The sequence below is a fragment of the Chiroxiphia lanceolata genome, chromosome Z (assembly GCF_009829145.1).
Source record: "Chiroxiphia lanceolata isolate bChiLan1 chromosome Z, bChiLan1.pri, whole genome shotgun sequence".
NCBI lineage: Eukaryota > Metazoa > Chordata > Aves > Passeriformes > Pipridae > Chiroxiphia > Chiroxiphia lanceolata.
Window position 1 is genome coordinate 29,747,584 of NC_045671.1, and position 21,248 is coordinate 29,768,831.

Sequence of the window (21,248 nt, forward strand, 5' to 3'; positions counted from 1 at the left end):
TGCTTCAAGTGCACTTCAGCAAATAAAGAAGGCATTGTACTGCCAGTCTCTTCTCAGGCAAAGTAACTTGCAGTTCAGAAGCTTTTCTTCTCAAGGTTTTGTGATGATTATTCCTTTGGCTTTCACTTACCTGCACAAAGTTTGGGTTTTGTTATTACTACTTAGGGAAGATTACAGTTCACCTAGAAGATTCAGCAAATTCATAAACTCTGCACTTGATAACAGAGCTCCAATAAGCCTTCCAGGAACAATGCTCGTAAGTCAACTGTGGATGTTGAAGAACTATATAATAATGAGATCTGAACTTCAGTAACACCAACAGCTATGTCACTATTATAAAGGGTAGAAATCTTTAATTTCAGTTTTAAAATCGTGTTTCTTCAATAGCAGTAGTACTGCATGTTGTAGTTAAGCACCACCAGTCTTAAAACTGTCTGTCTCACTTGGAAGATTCTAGCTGTCATTGACTCACAATAATAGACAGACTCCCACAAGTCAAGGTTTGAAAGGTCTTCGGAAACAGAAAGATAGAAGGATACATTCAAAGGGTTTTTCAAAAGAACTGAAGGTTAGTTTCTATGTCCTGTTGAAATGTATTTGAAAAAAAATACTAGTCTCTATAGCAAAGCAATGATTTTTTTTTTCTTTTTTCTTCATTGTAATCAATGAACAGATATTTTAATACTTTTACCTAGTAGTTTGCAAGTGACTTTCAGGAAACCAGAGTGCTTGAAGTGGAAAACAGGTATGTCGTAATTCATGATAGGAAAAAGTATCTTTCCTTTTGCATTAATGAATTCTGTAAGATTAAAGTGACTGTATGTTCATAAAGATGCACAACTGCTTCAGAACAAATGCATCACAATTTTTCTAGACAGTGATTATAATTTGTGAATTAGAGCTAATTAAGGTATGTCAGTAACATAATGTAAAAAATGGCTGATTACCGGTTGCAGGAAAGATTTTGGAGCTTACTGCGAAGTTTAATTTTGGTGAGTATATTTAGATTTAAAAACATGCCCTCTGATAAGAGGTATTTTATTCTTTGTTTATAGGTCAGTAATGTTGTTAAGAACAGAAGATTACAGCCTAGGTGTTTTTCATAGGTGAGGAATAATTTTCCATGCAATTACTTTGATACTTTCTTTTTAAAATATTTAACGTTTTAACTGTGTGCAAGGGTGAGTGGTTTACAGTCATGAGCACAGCACAAAGCTGAACTTCTGCAGAAAGCCCTCCTCTGTTGTGTGTGGGATCTGTGTGATTGCTGACGACGCTACCAGGGCGGAAGGGGAGGGCAGTGTCCTCACAACACCATCTGGAGCACCGTGTGCCTCTGAGCTCCGAGGGTGGAGTACAGGCTCTGCAGGTGCTGTCATGGCTGTTTCTAGCTGGATGAACCGGCAGCAGTGCTGAGGGGTGCCTGGCTGCCCATGGTGTGCAGGTTTGCGGGGTGAGGGGCAGCAGTGCAGCAAGGTGACTGTTGTGGGCAAGAGGGACATTCCTGTGGTCCATGATAAGCATTAGCAAGAACATGATTAAGTCTTTGACTGAGTGTGTGTTTGCACCAAGCAGTGCCCCAGCTAAAAATCCAGCAATACCTAGTTCCTATGTGGCACTTCTTAGTAGGAGAATTTTAATGGGAGAGGGTGTATTAATACCTCAGCATTGCAGAAATGGCTGTTGAGCTATGAGGAGATCTCCACCAAAGCTATGTGCTGAATTTGTCTTCCCCACTGCACTCTGGATCACAGCTGTGTGTTGGAGGGATGGAGAGTCCTGGGAACTTTGTCTTCACATGCTCCAAAGCGTTAGTGATGTCCCAGCAGTAGGGCAGTTCTGTATCCAACAGAGAATTTAAAGTTGTGGATAAGCTTTTTAAACAAAGTTAAATGTGAAGATCTTGGTCTCTTGCCAACTCGGTCCTCTTTTATGTAACTGAAAGGGGCTTTTTCCCAGTACAGCTGCTCCTAAAGATAGTAAGCAGGATTTTATTTTTCAAAATACCTCAGTTATTCAAAATTTGTCAAATTACTGAAATTATATATATGTCTATAACTGGAGGAAAGGCAAAGAGGAAAAAAAGTAAAACCAATTAAAAAAAAATGGTGCAGCTTTGACAATCTCCTTGAAAACCAGCAGTAGCAGCAGTGTTGAACAGCTGCCATTGTGTTTGGCAATGCAGTGGGTCTGTTGAACAGAGATGCTGTCTGCTAGTGCCATTTTATTAAAGAATTACTTAATAATTTAAAACAAAGGATCTCCTTCACACAAGCCATTCACAGCCTCTCACATCTGGGTTGGAAATGGACCCTCTTGAGCAAGTTCTTGCAAGTGTCTTGAAAATATTCAGTGTGGCATAGACCTAGAGAGTGGAGAGGAAGGGGGTATTAAGTCAGTTTGATCTGTGGTATTTCTGACTGAATAATAAGGGTAGTTTCAATCCAGAAGAAAAGGGTGACACGTAAATTTTTTAGAGCATTCAATGGAAACACAGAAGAATCTGTGCTGGCATCATCATGGCACTGGAAATGTCAGCTATACTATTATCACCAGCTATGGAATTACTGCAGATAACAGTATTTTGACTTCTAAGCTGTGGAAGTGTCACACTGAAGCCAAAACACTGTCAGTCTAGGTGGACTGCAGTCATTGCCATGATGTTAAAGAGAAAACATGGCTTTTTGGGGGACACATTCAAGACTGAAAACATTCCATATTTGGGTGATTTGAAAGGTCCTTAAAACACATTTACTAATTTGTAAGTTTTGCATTGAATCACAGAATCATAGAATCAGCCGGGTTGGTAAAGACCTTTGAGATCATCAAGTCCAACCCTTGATCCAACACCACTGTGGTTACTAGACCATGGCACCAAGTGCCACATTCAGTCTCATCTTAAAAACCTCTGGGGACGGTGAATCCACCGCTTCCCTGGGCAGCCCATTCCAATGTCTGATTACTCTCTCTGTAAAAGATTTCTTCCTAATATCCAACCTAAACCTTCCCTGACAGAGCTTAAGACCATGCCCTCTTGTCTTACTGATAGCTGCCTGGGAGAAGAGACCAACCCCCACCTGGCTACAACCTCCTTTCAGGGAGTTGTAGAGAGTGATGAGGTCTCCCCTGAGCCTCCTCTTCTCCAGGCTACACAACCCCAGCTCCCTCAGCCTCTCCTCATAGGACTTGTGCTCGTGCTTAACTTGAAGTTAACTTTTGAATAGGGAGGATGAAAACAGTTGAAATCAGAGGATGATGACAGTATCCAATTACATGTTAGGAAAATACCATGAAATGTTATATTTATATAGCGTTAGTACAAAACAGCTAAACTAATAATTGCTTTTAAAGACATAAGCATATCCAGTGTAAATTAGATGTATCCTGAGTCTGGGCAAAGGACAGATCATCTGTCTGTTCTTTCAGTTAATCAATAGTACCACCTGTGCTTTTTCATTGACTTCTTAATGCTAAATGGTAAACACTAACAGCCAGATCTGCAGTAGTCTAAATTGGCCTAATGGATCATTAGAGCTGTACTGATAAATGCCAACTGGGAATCTGGTGTGGACTGTAGGCTGAAAACTTAGGAAATGGAATAGCATAAACACTACTTTATAACAGCTTTAATTAATTTCTTGTAGTCCTCTGTATTGTCTAGTGGCTTATTTGACTTCTGTGTTGAATCAAGCAAGGATAGTGTTAGTAGCAAAGAATGCAAGAAGAACTGGATTGAAATCAGATTAGTAGGTGTTACAAGGTGTTTGATGGAACTGTAGGTTGATTGATCATGTGAGCCTTTAAATTACCTTTTCAGTGAGGGTAGAAGAGATGTGTAGAAGACAGGTGTTGAGAGTTTGAGTTCTCTCTGTTCTGTCTCTCTTTACTTGACTTCATTCTTTTTGCAAAATGAAATTAATAGTGTCTTTATGTTCCTGGGCCAGAGAGGATGTGCACCAGGTGATGCGGAAGATACATACATTTTGCAATCCTACCTAGGACTCTTTCAACAGTGGCACTTGTAATGCTTACCTATATTACAGTGTGGTGGTTTGTTTTGTTTGTTTTTATTTGATCTACAAGCTAAAATAGCATCCAGGTGTGTCCCATTTCCTGCTTGTTGATTGAGATTGATACCTCTGCTGTTTTGCAGTGTTTTATTTTCTGTTCTTTTGTGATATATCTTGGGGTTTATGCCAAAAATGAAGATAGATATATTTGTAGCTAGGAAGATTATTCAGAGTTACAATTAAAAGTGTGAAACTTTGGAAGTGGTATTATTAAACCTCATATTTAGGCCTTATTCAGAAGTCACATTGTGAACCTGAGAGACAGAGGGGGTAGCAGATTATTACCTCTGTCTGGAGGGCTCTTAAAACTCTACTGAGTGTAGCCTCTTGCAGAAGGGGGACACTGTCTCATTGCAGTGTAGCTGGTCTGACAGTGCTTATCTGAACCACGCTGAGCTTGGATAGGATTTATTTTTAAATCTCCTGTTTGGTTGCAGGGAGATGATCTGCCTATCCACACCTCACAGTCAAGCAGTAAAAACACAGCTCACTTTTGTGTATATTTCCATTTAGCGGTGACCAAATAAATAATTTTATTTAAATATGTTCTCCGGGTTCTCCTTTTCCAACAGGGTGCATTTCTCCACTGTTTGCACCTATAAAGCCTCTTGGCTCATTGTCTTCCAGTCCTGGTACCACCTTACAGCAATAGGTTATTTTTCTGGCATTGATCCAGGGTTTTATAGGTGTTGTAGTCACTTTTCTTCATTCAGTGTGCAGCAAGTCACATTTTTATCTTCTGTATATGCTCCTAGAAAGGATAGTTCACAGTGGCTATATGTGACTGGAGATCTTCCATGAGAACCTGACTAGCAAAGCATGGTACAAGAAGGGGCTGAAATACATGCATAGTTGGTGAATTCCTCAAGTTCAGGCTTCAACTGCTTAGACATGTTTTTCTGGACTTTGGCAGAAAAAAAATGCTTTGGTGACAGTGTTTTCGATTTGCATGTCAGGGTCTGGGGGAATTTGCTTCACTATTTTCCTCTAGTACACATGAAGTCAGACTTTACAATGTCTTTGCTTATAGTGGAGGAGACTTTCCTTGCATGAGAGAGACTGCTTTTAGAGCACCTGGTCTCAGGAGACATGTCTTGCATTCAGCAGAGTGGCTAAGGGAGTTACTCTGTTTAAAGTTCTTTGTCAAATCTGCCAGGCAATTCACAGAAGTAGAACGTCTAATGTGAAGGTTTGAGGCAACGAACAGATAAGAAAAGATGCATAGCAAAGGGAATGGTCAAAATATAGAACACCTGAAATGCTTCCCTCTTTCTCCCCTTCCTTTGCGGTATTTTACATCCTTTTGTTACCTCTCAGGCTTGGTGTGGTCAGTCAGCTAAGTCTATATGGACAGCTTAATAACAGTTGTATTTTAAGAGAGTTTCTATGTGAAAGCCTTTGCAAACTGACTCGTAAAAGGGTGTAATATTTCTCCCATCTGCTCTTCCAGCTTTTTACCCCAAGAATCAGGTAAACTGCTCAGATTTGCCTCAGCTTTTCAAACTCAGAAAATGTAAAGGAAGCTAGCCTGGATTTCTTGTATGGTAATAGAAAACTCTATCAGTATTATCCCTGGGACATCCCATTCTAACGTGCTGGTAACCTGACTGCCAGTGCATTCATTACAGTACAGGGAGAGTCCTTATTCTCTGCATTGCAGATGTTCTTGTAGTGGAGTTTGGTACTTGAACAATTGAAAAATCTTGCCTTTTAAATTTCTTGTGGTGATCCATCTCAAATGGCAGTGGCTTTCTTGTAGAGGTCTTAAAAGTAATAAGAAGCCTAATTTAAGGGATCATTCTTCCACTGACTTTGCAATGCAGTTTCATTTTATCCAGATAGACCTCTTGGTTTTCCTTTTATTGGACTTTAAATTATATGTAAAAATGCAGAAACTACATATGCTGTGCAAGTAATTTCTGTCAACTAAAAGATTACTGGAACCACTCAGTAGTGATGCTCAGATTTAGTAGAAAATATTGTGCTGTTTTTTGGGTTGAGGGTTGGGTTTCTGTTTGGTTGGTTTTTTTAATTATTACTGTTTTTTAAATAGAAGGGAGAGCACAATGAAATAAGAATTATACTGAGGCTAATAGACATGTCAATGCAGTCATGAGTTAGGAAAAGGATATACTGTGTATACCAGAGAATAAAAGTGTAGATCAAAGAAGAAGGGATAGGCAAGACATGAGGGAAAGGCAAAATCAGATTTCAAAAAATTTCTGTGTTTCCAAAAAGATACAATAAGTGGCAAGAGAGATATCAGTGTAATCAGAAGCAATTATTTTAGGGGAAAGTTCTCTAGTTACCATTAAAGGATGTTTTCCATGACAATAAATAAAGTAAAAGCTGAAGAAGCATAGGTTTTCTGATTTGATGCTATTTTAGAGTGTGAACATTGAATTACTTGTGCTCTATGCGTACATGGAGAGGAAGAGATATGAACGCTCTCTTTTTTAGAAGCCTTCTCAGGTGCTGTCCTGTCAATGGGTCCTGTCACCAGGGTTATGAATTATGGTCAGAAGGTGCTCACTGTGGGGAGATGCCATTTCTTGTGCTCAGCAGAGCTGCCTGGGATCATCACAGCCTCTCAGTAGTCCCAAAGCTGTTGGCGCACAATTCTAGTGCTACTGATTGCCCCGGGAGATATGACTTGGATGCTGATGACATACTCAGCCAGACTGAGCTGATGCTGGAACAAAATATGCCCTAAACTATTCCTGGCACATTAATTTTATGCTTAGATTCAGATATACCTCTTGCTATTTTTTTCTCGCTCTTTCCTTGCTTCACATTCTTGTCTGCTAGTCCCTAAATTAAGAAGAAAAGTAGCTATTATGGTACTTCTGAGACTAGTATTTAACTAAAATGTGAGATCTGATAGAGAGCTCTCGTGCATCTGAACATGCAGCAATGAGCTTGCAGAGCAAAAATAAAAGATAGAATAGTACTTTTTTTTTCAGTGTTCACAAAAAAGCAGAAACTTGAAAGAATTGTCATTTGTGGAGTTTGGGTAATTGACCATAGCTACAGCTCTGCCCCCATGAATTTTCCAAGTGATTAACTTTGGCTTCAAATTATAGTTGTCCATTCAAAACAAGGCTTTATGTGATATGGAATATTCTGTTCAATCCTCAAAAATGCAGCCAAATGTATAAACAAGAAGGCCATGGTAGTCTGTGTGCTACAACATTTGATCTGAGTCATACAGGCTGTAGTGATGTGTCCATTCTGCTGTTGAAATTATAAATTCTGATGATCTTAAACGGTATGTTTTAGGTGCTTGGTCGATCCTGATGTAAAGATTTTGTTTTAAATTGGTAGTTACTCTTGCTGTGTTAAAAGTTAAGAGATGATTTACTAAGTTTTGTAAGTTTGAGTTGAAGTCCTTCCATGAATTCTGTTGAGTTTTAGTCTGACAGGTGAAGGGAACCTTCTTCTCTTATAGAACTGCTATGTGTTTGCTTGCAAACCATTGTGAAATCATGTTTAGAGTTTCACTTGACTGTACAAATAAAAATAACTGTTCTAGTGGCTTACTGTGGCCAGGTTTTAAAAATTTTAAGGCTTTTTCACCTTTTAAAATTTCCAGTGCAGTGCACAAATGTTCAACAGAAGGTTTTTTGCATGTGGTATATGCACAAGCAGTATTGCTGCCTTCCTCCTTCAACTTTTCTTCTGTGTGCAGATGAGAGGTTTAGATCACATTTGGAAAAAAAATAGTGGAGAAGGCACTCCAACTGATTCAGTCCTCAGCATGATCATTTCGACTTTTACATCTATAATGCAGAAATGTTCCCCGTGCTGTTTGGCTTTGCATGTCCGCAGGAGTTCTGATGTCCTGTCTTGGGCTTGGTGAGCAGCAGGATGTGGCTCTGGGGCTGGTGGGGATGGGATGAGGTGGTGAGCAGTGCTGCTACCCTGAGCCTGCCCCACTGCAGTGTTGGGCAAGTACTCTGATGAGCTGAGCAATCATGAGAATGAACCTGCTCTGCCCTGCGCTGTGTCCTCACCTTGCCACACTTTTCCAGCGGTGTCAGTCTTACATTTATCTGTGTAAATTCTGTCTTCTTTAGAACCTACATTTGGTTAACTAGTAATTCACTTAATGGTGAACTTTTAGAATACAGTAATCTGTGGCTCTTGGAAGGCCCCTGCCATCCACATGCTGCTGCACCATGCTGCCTTCTGAGTGCTGCCTGCGTGAAGTCTGCAAGGAAATCTGTCTGGAGGTGGTTTAACTGGGAAGAGGTGGGAGGCTATCTACACTTAGCAGCCTCTCAAAAAAAATTACTTCACCTCATGCTACACAAACGGGACAGTAAGGAAGTTATCAAGTAAGAAGGGAAACATGCTCTCAGGATGGCAGCATGTGCTAAACTTCTGTTTCTTTAGAAAAATTGACTTTGTGATGGCCATAGTTGGGAATGTGCTTGCACTGTTTGGAGAGCTAGAAATATAATTATAGCTTGGTTTTTCTTATTTCTTTACTTTTCAACAGAAGTATTGAGAATTTGAAATGTGGAATTAACTGTGTAATATCTTTTGAAAGGAACAGGAGCTGGTCTTTGTGTTTGCAGGAGGGAACTGTAAGAGGCTGCATGTGGGTACTTTTCTATACAACAAACGTATTAGTAGGAATTGAATAATGAGTAACCTGATCAGATTTATAGCCAAGCTTGCCTGTCATACTGTGATAATTAACAGCTACTTTGGGCCTTAATACCAAGTAGATGCTTCCCCACCTTCCAAGCCATTTGATTTTTTAGAAGTGAGTTCTTTATGGAAAAGAAGCAGTGCTTAGGGGAGGCACTGGTCTTGGCTCAATACAGTGATCGGAAACACTTCCCGGTGCAAGCACTGCCATATTCCACAAGCTGGTTTTTTGAAGAGCAACTTAAATGGTAACAGCTTTGGCCTGAGTCAAGAGCGGTTTGTCATGGTCATGGAAATTACTGGCAACGTCAATGGTTGTGGGCTCCTCTTGGAGGCAATTACAGCCATGTTCAAAAGTACAAAACAAAATGGTGATAAGGAGATGTAAGAAGAGCAAGAGTAAGTAATTGCTTAAAATCCTTTCTTGTTGCATGAAAATTTTATGTGTTTATAGGGAGGACAAAAACATGGAGTCATTCCAGTCTGAAAGTTGGTCACTAGATATGGAATGCCATCTCCAGTCTGATGAACTACCAGTTCTTCTTTCCTCCTAACTAAGAAGCTGATTCAGGGAGGTGCTTTTGATTAGTCTTCAATGGTTTGTTATAATCTGTGCATACATTTTTTTTCTTTCACTCAGAAGGAGGGAGGGTTGGACTGGATGATCTCGAGGTCTCTTCTAAACTCAGCTATTCTGTGAATATCTGAAGGATAAAGTCTTTGTTCTGTATTACATTAGTCAAAGAACAGTTGCTTTGTGTTGGGTTTTGAGTGTTTTGTACTTTGCCATGCACAGCTCTAGGCTGTGTCCATCGATCCAGTAACTGGTAAGTCTGTTGTAGTTGTGTTGAGAAATTTGTCGTGGATTAAGGGGCTTCAGCTGAGATGTTTTGCTGGGTAAATGCAGAGTTCCATCCATGGCAGAAGTAGCATTAGAAACCCTGGCAGAGGTTGACAAGATGTAACTTTCAAATGGTTGTTGATACAAGGAGTTCTGTTTGCCCTTGCAAGCAAACCATGTTAGAATATTTGCATGGTAGTTACTGTACACTTGTCTGGTTTCTGAGATTGTACCTTTGACATGCAACTTTACCTGCAATAACAGTCCCAACAAGGCAGCACAGGGCAGACTCCTGGTGCTGTGCTCCCAGGCACAGGACCAAGGTCTGAGTTACAGTTGTGTGCAGTTGGGATGACTAGTCTAGAACTCACCTGGTGGTGGAGAGAAAATGCAACTCTATCTCCTGCAGGAGGAGGGTGGGGATGGAAGCGGAGGCTGTCAGTTCTGGGAAGTAATGGTACAGACAGGAAGCAGACGTTTCCTTCCCTTTTCTTTTCCTACATTGTAACCAAGGTCTTCAAGGCAGAATGAGGTACAAGTAGAAGAAGAGTAGAATTTTTGGTTTTTTGAGTGTATCAATAGGTATATAATGTAAACATGTATATATATGTTGGTTTTGTAAGGTCATGCAAGTATTCCTGTTCTCAGGACTTGTTCATTATCTGGACTTTTGCATTACCTGAGGTAATGTCTACCTCTCTTCCCATGCCTTTAGACCGCAGACTGCTGAGTGTGTATAGGTGGCTAAGCCCTGTGACCTTCACTTGGGCTTAGGGGCTCACAACCAGCCATGAATACTTTAAGAGCAACTGGAAAGTGAGGCAGTTTCCTGTGGTGACGCTGGGCAATTTAAAATCTCTTTTTTTTTCTTTTTTTCCTAGTTGTTTTGGCTTTACTCTCCTGGATAATGTTTTTATCAAACAAAGCTTGTATCACCCAAGCAGTTTGCGTGCTAGAGGGAACTGGATTGTGAAGTCTGAATTACATTGCTCTTGGCAGCATCCCTTGACTTCTCAAGATTTTCTGTTGCTTCGATGAAGGGAACAATGCTCAACCATCTTAAAAAGAAGGTTAAATGTAATATTGAGGTGCACTGATTCTATTGTTCATGAGTAGGTTTTGCTATTCCTTGAAATGGCAGTATGACTAGCTGAAGATTCACAGGGCTTTTACCTTGCTTGGTTGATTTTAAGGCCAAAAAAGACAGTGAGAACAAACCAAATGAGATTGCAAGAACATCTGCATTGTTCTCCTGTGTATGGGAGGTCATGGACTTTGTCCTGGCTATCCAAGACACATGTGATCTGCTATCAGTCACTATAGAGCCTTCAGTGATAAGGATGAGAAGTTTGGTGGCATTACATGTGACATTTCAGCAATAGTCACCAAGGGATGACATCTCCTAAATACAGAATGACAACAGCAGGTAAAGCTTTTAGTTACATCCAAAGCAGCAGTAAAAGACTCCACTTCCAACAGCTGTTGGATAACTCCCAGCACAGAGACAAGAGGAGCTTGAGATCTGTGGGAAAAGGGCAAGAGAGTAAAACAGGCTAAAAACTGTGAAACTTTGCTTCTGTCTCTTGTGGTTTCTCTGATACTTGTGGATCTTCAGGGTGTGATTGCTGCTCTTGGGAGCATATTGGTCAGTGCCATTCAATTTTAGGTGCTATTTACCAGGCTGTTTTTACAAGGGATGTACAGGGAAGCAAGGGCAGGCCACAGCAAAGTTCAGCTACACTTGCTGGCTTTGTGAATGATGTATTTAAGCTTAGCCACCAAAAATAATAGTTTTGCCATGCCTCTGTGTAAACCTCCAAGAGACTGAAGAAATGATTCTGAACTACAATGCATTCTCCCTAAGGGACTTCTTGCAGCACTGAGTCCAATTATTTTTTAAATATGGGGTTTAGCCCTCCAGGGAAGCCGTAAATGTGTCCATAACTGAGCTGTAATGGGTTAAATATTCCCGATTGTCCTATTACAGGAATTCAGCAAAGAAAATAGGAGACAGTTCTCCCTCATAGAAGTACTAGCAGCTATTTTCTAGCAATGTAAGTGATACTGCTTCATTTACTCTTGAATATCTAAATAGTGTTTGGCCACATCTAAGTTTATTTAAATTTAATGTCTCAGTGGTTGAAACTGACCACTTCTGTTTTTTGAATCACTGCTGGTGTGGACTTTGTGTCTCTTGATGATTACTTATAGAATAATAGAATGGTTTGGATTGGAAGGGATCTTGAAGATCGTCTAGTTCCAACCCCCCTACCATAGGCAGGGACACCTTCAACTAGATCAGGTTACAAAGCCACATCCAACCTTTCCTTGAACACTTGAGGGATGGAGCATCCACAACTTCCTTAAGCAACCTGTTCCAGTGCCTCACCACCCTTATAGTAAATAATTTCTTCCTGACATCTAATCTAAACTCTTTGAGTTTAAAACTGTTCTTCCTTGTCCTGTGACTGTCCATGTGAGAAGTTGCTCTCCCTCTTATTTATGTGTCCCCTTTAGGTACTGTCATGTCATGTCATGTCATGGCCAGTCTTCATGAACGAAGATTTGGGAAAGGTCATTACCCTTTGAACCTACACAGTGGATTTTTTAGGTGAGACACAGTGTGCGCTGAGCTGAGCCCACCCTTTAATCCTGAGGTTCATCTGCCAGGGCCGAGCAAGCTTGGACAGTGGCAGTGAGGTCCTCAGGACGTAGGTTTGTTTAGAGTGACCTTCTCTTAGATGGATGGCCTTACGGGGCTGACCAGCTCCATCTGCCTGGAGGAGTTCCCTGACCGGGAATCGAATCTGGGCCGCGGCAGTGAGAGCACCGCATCCTAACCGGTAGACCACCAGGGGTCCTCACCTTTAGGTACTAGAAGGCTGGTATTGACCAGCCTTCCTTTCTCAAAGCTTAGCAACCCCAGCTTTCTCAACCTGTCCTCAGAGGAAAGGTTCTTGAACCCTCTGATCATCTTTGTGGCCCTCCTTTGCACTGGCTCCAACAAGTTGACTTCCCTTCTATGCTGGGGACACCAGAGCTGGATGCAGAGCTCCAGATGGGGTCTTAGCAGAGCAGAGGGGCAGAATCACCTTCCTCAGCTTGCTGGCCATGCTGCATTGGATACATCCCAGGACATACTTGACTTTCTGGGCTATGAATGCACATTGCCTGTTTGTGTCCAGCCTCTCATCCACCAGCATCCCCAAGTCCTTTTCTCCACGACTGCTCTTGATCTGCTCATCCCCCAGCTTGTGTTGATACCAGGTGTTGCCCTGACCCAGGTGCAGCACCTTGCACTTGACCTTGTTAAACCTCATGAGGTTCCCATGGGCCCAGTCCTCAAGCTTCTCCAGGTCCCTCTGAATGGCATCCCACCTTTCAGGAGGTCTCTTGCCCTTTTTTGTACCGGAACAGCATTCTCCTTGCTTCCTTTTGCTGCTTATGGATCTGCAGGAGCAATCTCTTGCCTTTCCCATCCCTTGCAGGTTTCCCTTACGAACTGTACCCTTTGTAACTCCCTCCCTGCCATCCTCCTCTGTTTCTCCCAGGCAGCCTGTCCCTGCTTACACTTTCTGCAATGGCTTTCCAAGGTTTGAGGTCACTCCAGAGTTACCCATTCAGCCAAACTTGCCTCCTGCGTTACCTCCCTGTTTCCTCACGCTCTGTGCATATGCTTTAGAGAGGTTGCCTTTCAAGTTCAGCCCTTTCTCCTGAGTCTCTTGCCATTTAAGGTAATTTAGCTTTTACAGGCTACCACTTACCAGTTTCCTGAACAAGCCAAGACTGCTGCTCTGAAATGCAGGATCTTTATTCCACTTTTTGCCTTCATTGCTTTCCTGAGTATTTTAAAGTCTTACTACACCTCACAGTCACTCAATCTAAGGCTGTCATCAGCCTTATGTCCTTAGCCATTCCTTCCTTAATTGATACAAGATTGAGCAGTGCGCCTTTGCTAGTTAAAGGAGTACCTGCAATAAAAAAGTCTTTGATGCTCTCCAGATTGCCTGTGCTCTGCTGTTCTGATCTTCCAGCAGATGCCTCAAAGTTTCTGCATGAAGACATCTAATACTGAAGCTTCTTTCAATAGTTTAAAGGCTTTGTCAGCTTTTTCTTCTTGGCTGGGCACTCTGTAGCATGTGCACACACACATATGCAAACCCTTGCAAGCCTCCAGCCTTGGCTTCCTGGGTCAGTGATATGTTGGGCTGTTGAAACAGTGGGAAAACAGTGTGCAATATTTTAAGAAAGTACTAGACACTAAGTAAACTGGTGAGAAAATATGTTTGCACAAAAGAGGAATATTACCTTTTACTCCCTGCATGACTTGGGATGAGTAATTTCCCCTCTTTTCCTCCAGGTCTCAATCTGTGAAGTCTCTATGGTAGTAGACTGACCATAATGAAGATAGGTGATGTGCAAGCACTGCTACCTTCCAGAGATTGCAGGCATCACTGCATTAATATTCCTAAATGTAGTTTGCATCCTCTCTTCATGGAAGCTGAGATTTGGTGATAGAGAGAACATTCAAGATGACTGCCCAGTGAAAAAGTAGGATGGGAATGTCCCCATGCACAAAAGCAAGGTTTGCAAGGAAGCATGGTTGCTAAAAACAATGTGTATGTCTGTACAGCATTCTCTCATTACTAGGAACAAAATGATTTTGGGCATGTGGAAAAGATCATACTCTAATTTGCTCTGTGTAAGGATTTTGTATTTCTGTGAACTACATGAGTAAGCTGTCTAGTGCTGCAGAGTAGGATTAAGGCAAAAAGTGAGTGCATGGTAGAAATAAATATTTAAATGACCTGTTCAAATTACTCATACATGTAGAAAGACAAAACATTTGTATTTTTCAGTCAAGAGGAATCTTTACATACTCCTGAACAGCTGACATTTGCTTCATTCAGTGTCAACCAAGTTAAGTCAAGCCTTGTTTCCTTTTTGTATTATGCTGTGGGGCCTCCTTGTTTGAGTTATGAAACATGGAGATTCTCAGTGCACTTTTCTCTATACCTTCCACACAGAAATACCTATTTTTAGGCTCAAGTGTGTGCACGAAGACCTTAATTAAGAAAATATATTTTTCTGAACTACCCTGCTTGTAATGTCCATGTTTCTAACTGTGGTGTTTCCCCAAGCCCACTTTCTTCTCAGTGTCTTGCATTAGCAGTAGCTACCTGCTGACAAGTTGTTCATCTTAGTTTTCTACTGTAATAATTGCACTGCCTCTCTTGACTTAAGTAGTTTTAAGTAGTAGTTTAAGCCAATATGTGTATATCGGCAGTGCTGGTCAAGTTTATCTACTCCTTCTTCTGCAACTTCAGGTTGCTAGTGTCTGTACATCAGAAAATAAAGTACGAGTGATTCAATTAATCTTAATACCATTTTGAGCCTGCTGCTCTAATCAGTTGATCATGTTTACACATGTACTTATTCTGACATAAACCCCTACAAAAATAAAAGGGACTTGAATGGACAAAGTGAGGGTTTGCCAAATCCATCCCTTGCTAATATCAGTAGCTATGCCTTGTTTTAAACAAGACTGGATTTACTTTGATTTCTGCATTAGTGCAGATTACATTGAGCAGAACATTTAATGTATCTCATTGATTTTGCCTGTAATACTGTTGATACACAAGTCACTGCTCTAATCATTTGTTTTACCATTAGAATTCTGTATGCAGATCTAGTCCCTGAGGATATCAGTGTGTAACCAGATACTGCATGATCTAATCAGGTTCTGCAAGAAATATGTTATCACTTCAACACTTAGCAGCAGAAAGCTTCATCAAAACGGAAAATGTATCTAATATTTAAAGGAAAATGCAGTTCAAAGAGACAACCATGAAAAGCAGAGGTATACAAAATTTAAAGACATTTCTCAGATTAAACAAAGCCAAATCCAAGCCAGAGTCTTAGGTGATTTGTTGTGACTCCATTTATTGCTAAAGGAGAAAATGTTATAGCTGTTGCCTCAGTTTATAGGATTTATTCCAGTTCAGGTGAAATAGCATCGCTCTCAGAAATGACTGACTGGCAGGATTTCATTAATGTGATACTTACTTGCTACAGCATGCAAAGTAATTTTGAAAAGCACCTACAAAAGCATTGGTGACAGGCAAGACTAGTGCTCTGAACTCATTTTGATGTAGGATTTGGATGTCTGAGGGCCTAGTGCTGCAGTCCATTTCAGGAGTGCAAGTCCTGCTGACCTTGAAGGAGGTTTGCAAGCAGTGTGTCTGAGGCAGAGGAGCAGATCTGCTTGCTGCCATGAATCTGACCAGAAGCATCTTCTTTGGCTGGAATAGTGAGAGTGTGGCTGTGCCAGCAGATGGACAGTGTTTTTGTAGAAACTGCCAGGTCTTACCACCAGGTATTCAGCAGGCTGAGGGTAGACAAAGGTGATAAACATCTCCTCTGGTCAGCTTATCTCTCCATAAAGCAAGATGAAGCCCCTTGCAGGAGAATGATCATGCACATCATTCACAGATGTCCTGAGATTTATCACCTGCTTTCATGGGGATGTCTAAATGCTGAGCAAAATTAACTACTGCCTTTTTTTTTTTGATTGGTTGGTTGGGGGTTTTTTGTTTGTTTTTGTTGGGGTTTTTTTTGGTTGGTTGGTTTTTTGTTTTGTTTTGGGGGTTTTTGTTTGTTTGTTTTTGGGGCTTTTGGGTTTTTGTTTGTTTAGTTGGTTTTTTTTGGTTGGTTTGGGTTTTGGTGTGGGTTTTTTTTTTAAATGGACATACCTTAAGACAGAGAATTTTGCATAGCAAAGTGCCATACATATTTGTATTCAACTATATTGTAGAAAATAATAACTCCTGTACATAGACATGTTAAGAAGTATACCCCATTCTTGTCAAGAGCACACAGTGGAGTTTCTGAATTTTATCAGTGGAATGCAGTGCTATCCTTGTTTCTATCTATTGCACTTATTTAGCAAAGTAAAGGAAAGAATTTTAGAGGTAAATTTAAGAAGGAAAACAGGATTCAGTAACCTTGTGGATGAGCAGACGAGACTTGAAATAAAGGTCAGAAAGATTATGTGTCCTTGGCATTTTTTCAACTCCTATTTTAGCTGGCTATAAAGGTGTGTGTGGAATGATATTGGTTTGTTTTGTTTCCTTTGATTCTGCAAATTAGACAGTGCATGATTCAGTGTGCAGGGCCAGATTCTCCCTGTTGGCTCGAGGGATTTATTATATGACTATCTTTGCTACCAGAACTGCTTCAATGTTGAGAACCTACTGGCTTCATTGTGCTTAAAGGTATAAGTAAGAGCTGGAAGAGAGTGACCAAGCATCAGACAAGCAGTGAAACAGGCATTACCTTTCTTTCAAGTTCCTACAAAGTGCTGGTGGGGAAATGCTGCCAAATGTACTGTTATTGAGGGAAAGGGTGGGAGAGGTGGTTGGTGAGTGCGGTACAGGTCAGAAAATTATGTTTATTAAGGAAAAAAATCACTAATTACTTTTAATCTACAAATACAATGCTGATACTTTTCCTCTGTTGTGTTTTTAGGGTCTCATGACTCTTTTAGCTTCTACATCGATGAAGCCTCTCCAGTTGGGCCTGAACAGCCGGAAACAGTCCAGAATTTTGTGTCAGTTTTTGGGACTGTGGCTAAGAAGCTGATGAGGAAGTGGTTGGCTACACAGACCATGAACTTCACCAGCCAGTTGGGGGCAGGTATACGGTATTTTGATCTTAGAATTTCCACCAAGCCCAGAGACCCAGACAATGAGCTCTACTTTGCTCATGGTTTATTCAGTGCCAAAGTCAAGGAGGGTCTGGAGGAGATCAATGCATTTCTCACTGAGCACCCAAAAGAAGTGGTCTTCTTGGACTTCAATCACTTCTATGGGATGCAGAAGTACCATCATGAAAAGCTTGTCCAGATGCTCAAAGATACGTATGGAAACAAAATGTGCCCTGCTATATTTGCCCATGAAGTCACCCTCCAGTACCTGTGGGAGAAGGAACACCAAGTGCTGGTGTTCTACCACAGTCCAGTGGCTGTTGAGGTAGCATTTCTTTGGCCAGGCCAGATGATGCCAGCTCCTTGGGCAAACACAACGGATCCGGAAAAACTGATTCAGTTCCTCCAGGCATCAATCACTGAAAGAAGAAAGAAGGGCTCCTTTTTTATATCTCAAATAGTGCTGACACCAAAGGCTAGTACAGTGGTGAAAGGGGTTGCTAGTGGTCTCAGAGAAACAATCACAGAAAGGTAAGTTTATGGCTGGTAAGGTGTGCTGACTGTGCCAAGTGTGTGTGTTGGTAGTGCTGTTTTTCTAATTCCATTTAAAGAAACCCCAGTAGAAGCATTTCTCCCATGCTACTGTGGGCTAATCAGAACTTGGGCACAATTCTAAAATCTTAAAGAGAAACACATTCAAGGACAAGCTTTTATGTCCTGAAAGAAAATCTGCCGCTTAAAACCTAGTGAGATATTATGGGATTGGCTTAATTTTTACTTTCTATTTTTTATTTTTGTGAACACAGGTTTTGCTAATTTGTTCTGGTTTTCAAATTTGATTTCTCACCATGACTATCTTACCTGGGATTTCCCTACTGAATGTGGACAAATCTATCTACATGATCTAGATAATTTAAGGTTTTATTTATGCATCAGTTATTGGATAAATAATTTGTTCATCCTGGCTCATCAGCAAAGCCTGATGCTGCAGACTTAGCATCCTTAACTACATTTGCACACCTTAAAGCTGCGTAGTTTCTCTGTCTCCGTACAATCACACATCATATTGAAGCTAGCAGGACAACATTAGAGTGAATTCGACTCCTAACAGTCTCTCACTTATCATACAGGAGACTACATAGGTTCTGTACATGGAATACTTTTTTGAAAGGCTATTAGTTGTTAAATTACAAAAAAAGCTGCCTGTGAAAGACATGCATTATTTATACCTTTCTGACTTCATTAAATCATGGCCAATTTTCAGCTTAAAGGTATATGTGCACTATGTTCTTGAGAACTTGGTAGGAAACCTGTAATTTAATGCCAACATGCAAAAGCTGTTGTTTTTGGGGTTTTTTCTCCTTAAAAATAAAGAGCTGCAGAGTGTAAAAAAAAATTTACAGTGGGTGTCACTGGCCTGTTAGTATTCCGCTCTCTGCATGAATGTGCTTGCGCCAGGAAGGTCTGTTGCAAATACTATCCCATTCTACGAGATGAATGACGCAGCGCCTGCAAAGAAAACATGCCTTATCTTTGAGAAATGTTGAGCCATTTTTATGGCAGCTTTCCAAGCAACTGTTAACTTTAAAAATTAGGTGAAAACTTCACGTGAAATGGTAAAACATTGACATAGAAGGTTTTATGAGCAGTGGAATGTATTTCAGAAGTTCTTGTGTGACTGCACTTGCAGCTGTTGGTATATCCTTCATCTATGTTTTATAGGCTCCATTGGACTGGAGAATCTCCCTTTCTTCTGAGTCTGAAGAGCACTTCTCTATGCTGAAATACTACTTTGTTGATGGGTTTTACCGATAAACACCTTATTGTTCAGGGATTTGTTTTCTCTGCTAAACATCTTTCTGAATGTCCTTTAGAACATGAAGTAGCACAATCGGGAAACTAACAGGTTGTTCTTAAAGCTTGCTGCATCAATAAAATAGCCATTAAAATCCATTTTCTTCTTCTCTAGCTCATAATGTACTTTCTTGAAGCTGCTTGGAAAAACAAAGGCTTCAAAAAGATGCTGAATATGACTTACCTGTGAATGTCCTGAGCCTTTGAACTCATAGTATGTCTTTCTCCACAGCAAATTTTGAGATTGTGACTAACCTGAATGTCAGTAAATAATTGGACTGAAAAACCTGGAAATATTGTTTTTCCAAATTTCAACTAAGATTTTTCACATGAGCCTCAAACGTGTAATCACATCTGCTGCATGGGTACTTGCTTCTTTCTTTGCATAACTCTTATAGCCACTATGAAAAAAAATGGACCTTTAAAATTATCTCCAGGCTTGAAATGTGTGATAATGTACAGAAAAAACTGAGCTTGTATGTTGAGTTAACTGCTCTAAAAGTAAACATCAAGTATATTCAGAACTGCTCCTCATTTTATGATGATCCTGTTAAATAGGCGAGCAATTAGAAGATGAAATGTAATTAGTAGAACTTGCACAGTCCTCTTCAACCTCACTGCCTTAAAGTTTTGGTAACTTAAAAGTATGTAATCCGTATGAAAGGAGCCAAGATATATGTTCCAGCTGTGCTGTGTTTGCTACCTTGAACCATCTCTTAATTAGTTTTAAAAAGATTATTCTGTCCTTTTCAGAATAAATATACAGGTCAAATCTCATCACCGTGTCCAGGCAGATAACATATGGACTTTTTTTACCAGTTACTAAATAGATATACATATTATACTGTTTTCTCCTTATTAAGAAATGCTGGTGAAGAGCTTTACGTTAAGATTGCTTTTGGAGCACTTTTGTGACCGTACTTCGATGGGGTTTTTCCCACACATTAAATTTTAAAAGATCTGAATGCAAATGTGGAAAAAGGTTGAATTTTTCAAACAATCCTGGTGTGGGGTTTCGTTTGGGTTTTTTTCCTAAACTAGGCATTACATTTGAGAAATATTTCTTTGGCATTTTCGAATAAAACCTGTAGTAATTTCTTTTGTTTTTTTCTTCCATCTGTACAGAAGCCTTTTACATATGGATAATAGAGCAAAATTCAGATCCTTTCAAATTCAGTAAAACGTACCAGGTTTTGATTTCTGCAGTTGTTTATTAGTCCTGAGATTATTTATGATTTGAAGAGCAATGGCTATCTTAGAGGGAGAACCTGGTTTTCCTCAGTCACAGCATCTGTCGGACTAGAAAAACTGTGAGCAGACACCGTGCAGCAATCCATGCTCCTTTCTGCTGTTTTTTAGCTTATGTTGTGAAAGAGCACAGTGAAATATTCCTCTGTAACCAAGATGGTTGGTTTAATGGCTTTTCATCATGACTGCCTGTGGTGGTGGACGTCCACACATTCACACTGCAGTAGAGCAGTCTCCCAAGGCAATACATTTCAGAAGAAAAAGAGAAGTTATTCCTTAACCTGTTCCCCGCACCATAGATATGCAAGATGGGAGGCCCACAGTAACCTTGATTAAAAAAAAAAAATTATCAACAAAGAAACCAATTTCGTGCTCCTAAGTCTGAATTGAGTGAAGATATACCAGGACTGTTTTCTACTGATAAGGTTTGCTCACAGGCTTTGTCGTCATCATAGGTAGTGTTCTGTGGTACAGTAATTAGAAAGAAGGAGAAATTATAAAGTCATGAAGCCTTCTGTCCTGCACAAACATGAGAGGGAAAAGCCATTTCTTGTAAGGTCTCCCTAGGACCACAGTTCAGTGTAACAAAACTTGATAACACAGATTTCATCTTCATTACTTGAATGAGAAGAATTGCTTGCATGTGTGCACATTATGTTTCTTGGATTTGATGAAAAACTTTGAGGACTATGAGTATGTTTTCAGGCTTAACATTCTGTCATTCACACAGTTTAGATGCCAAGAAATACTCTTTGATTAGCAAACAGTATGTGCCAAATAAATTACATTCCATGTGTTCATTGAATTAAACTCACAGTGAGACAGCTGCCTTTAGTACATCTAAAAGGTGGTTGTGAGACACCCTTTTGATTAG

The 21,248-nt window shown here is 40.3% G+C and overlaps 1 protein-coding gene across 1 annotated transcript in view; it reads left to right on the forward strand.

Annotated features, from left to right (window-relative positions):
* PLCXD3 (phosphatidylinositol specific phospholipase C X domain containing 3) overlaps nt 1-21,248 on the forward strand; it is a 74,864-nt gene that overhangs the window by 31,973 nt on the left and 21,643 nt on the right. Inside the window, exon 2 of the mRNA XM_032676070.1 lies at nt 17,095-17,803. Within this exon, the coding sequence (XP_032531961.1) occupies nt 17,095-17,803 (709 nt within the window). The remainder of the gene's footprint in view (nt 1-17,094; nt 17,804-21,248) is intronic.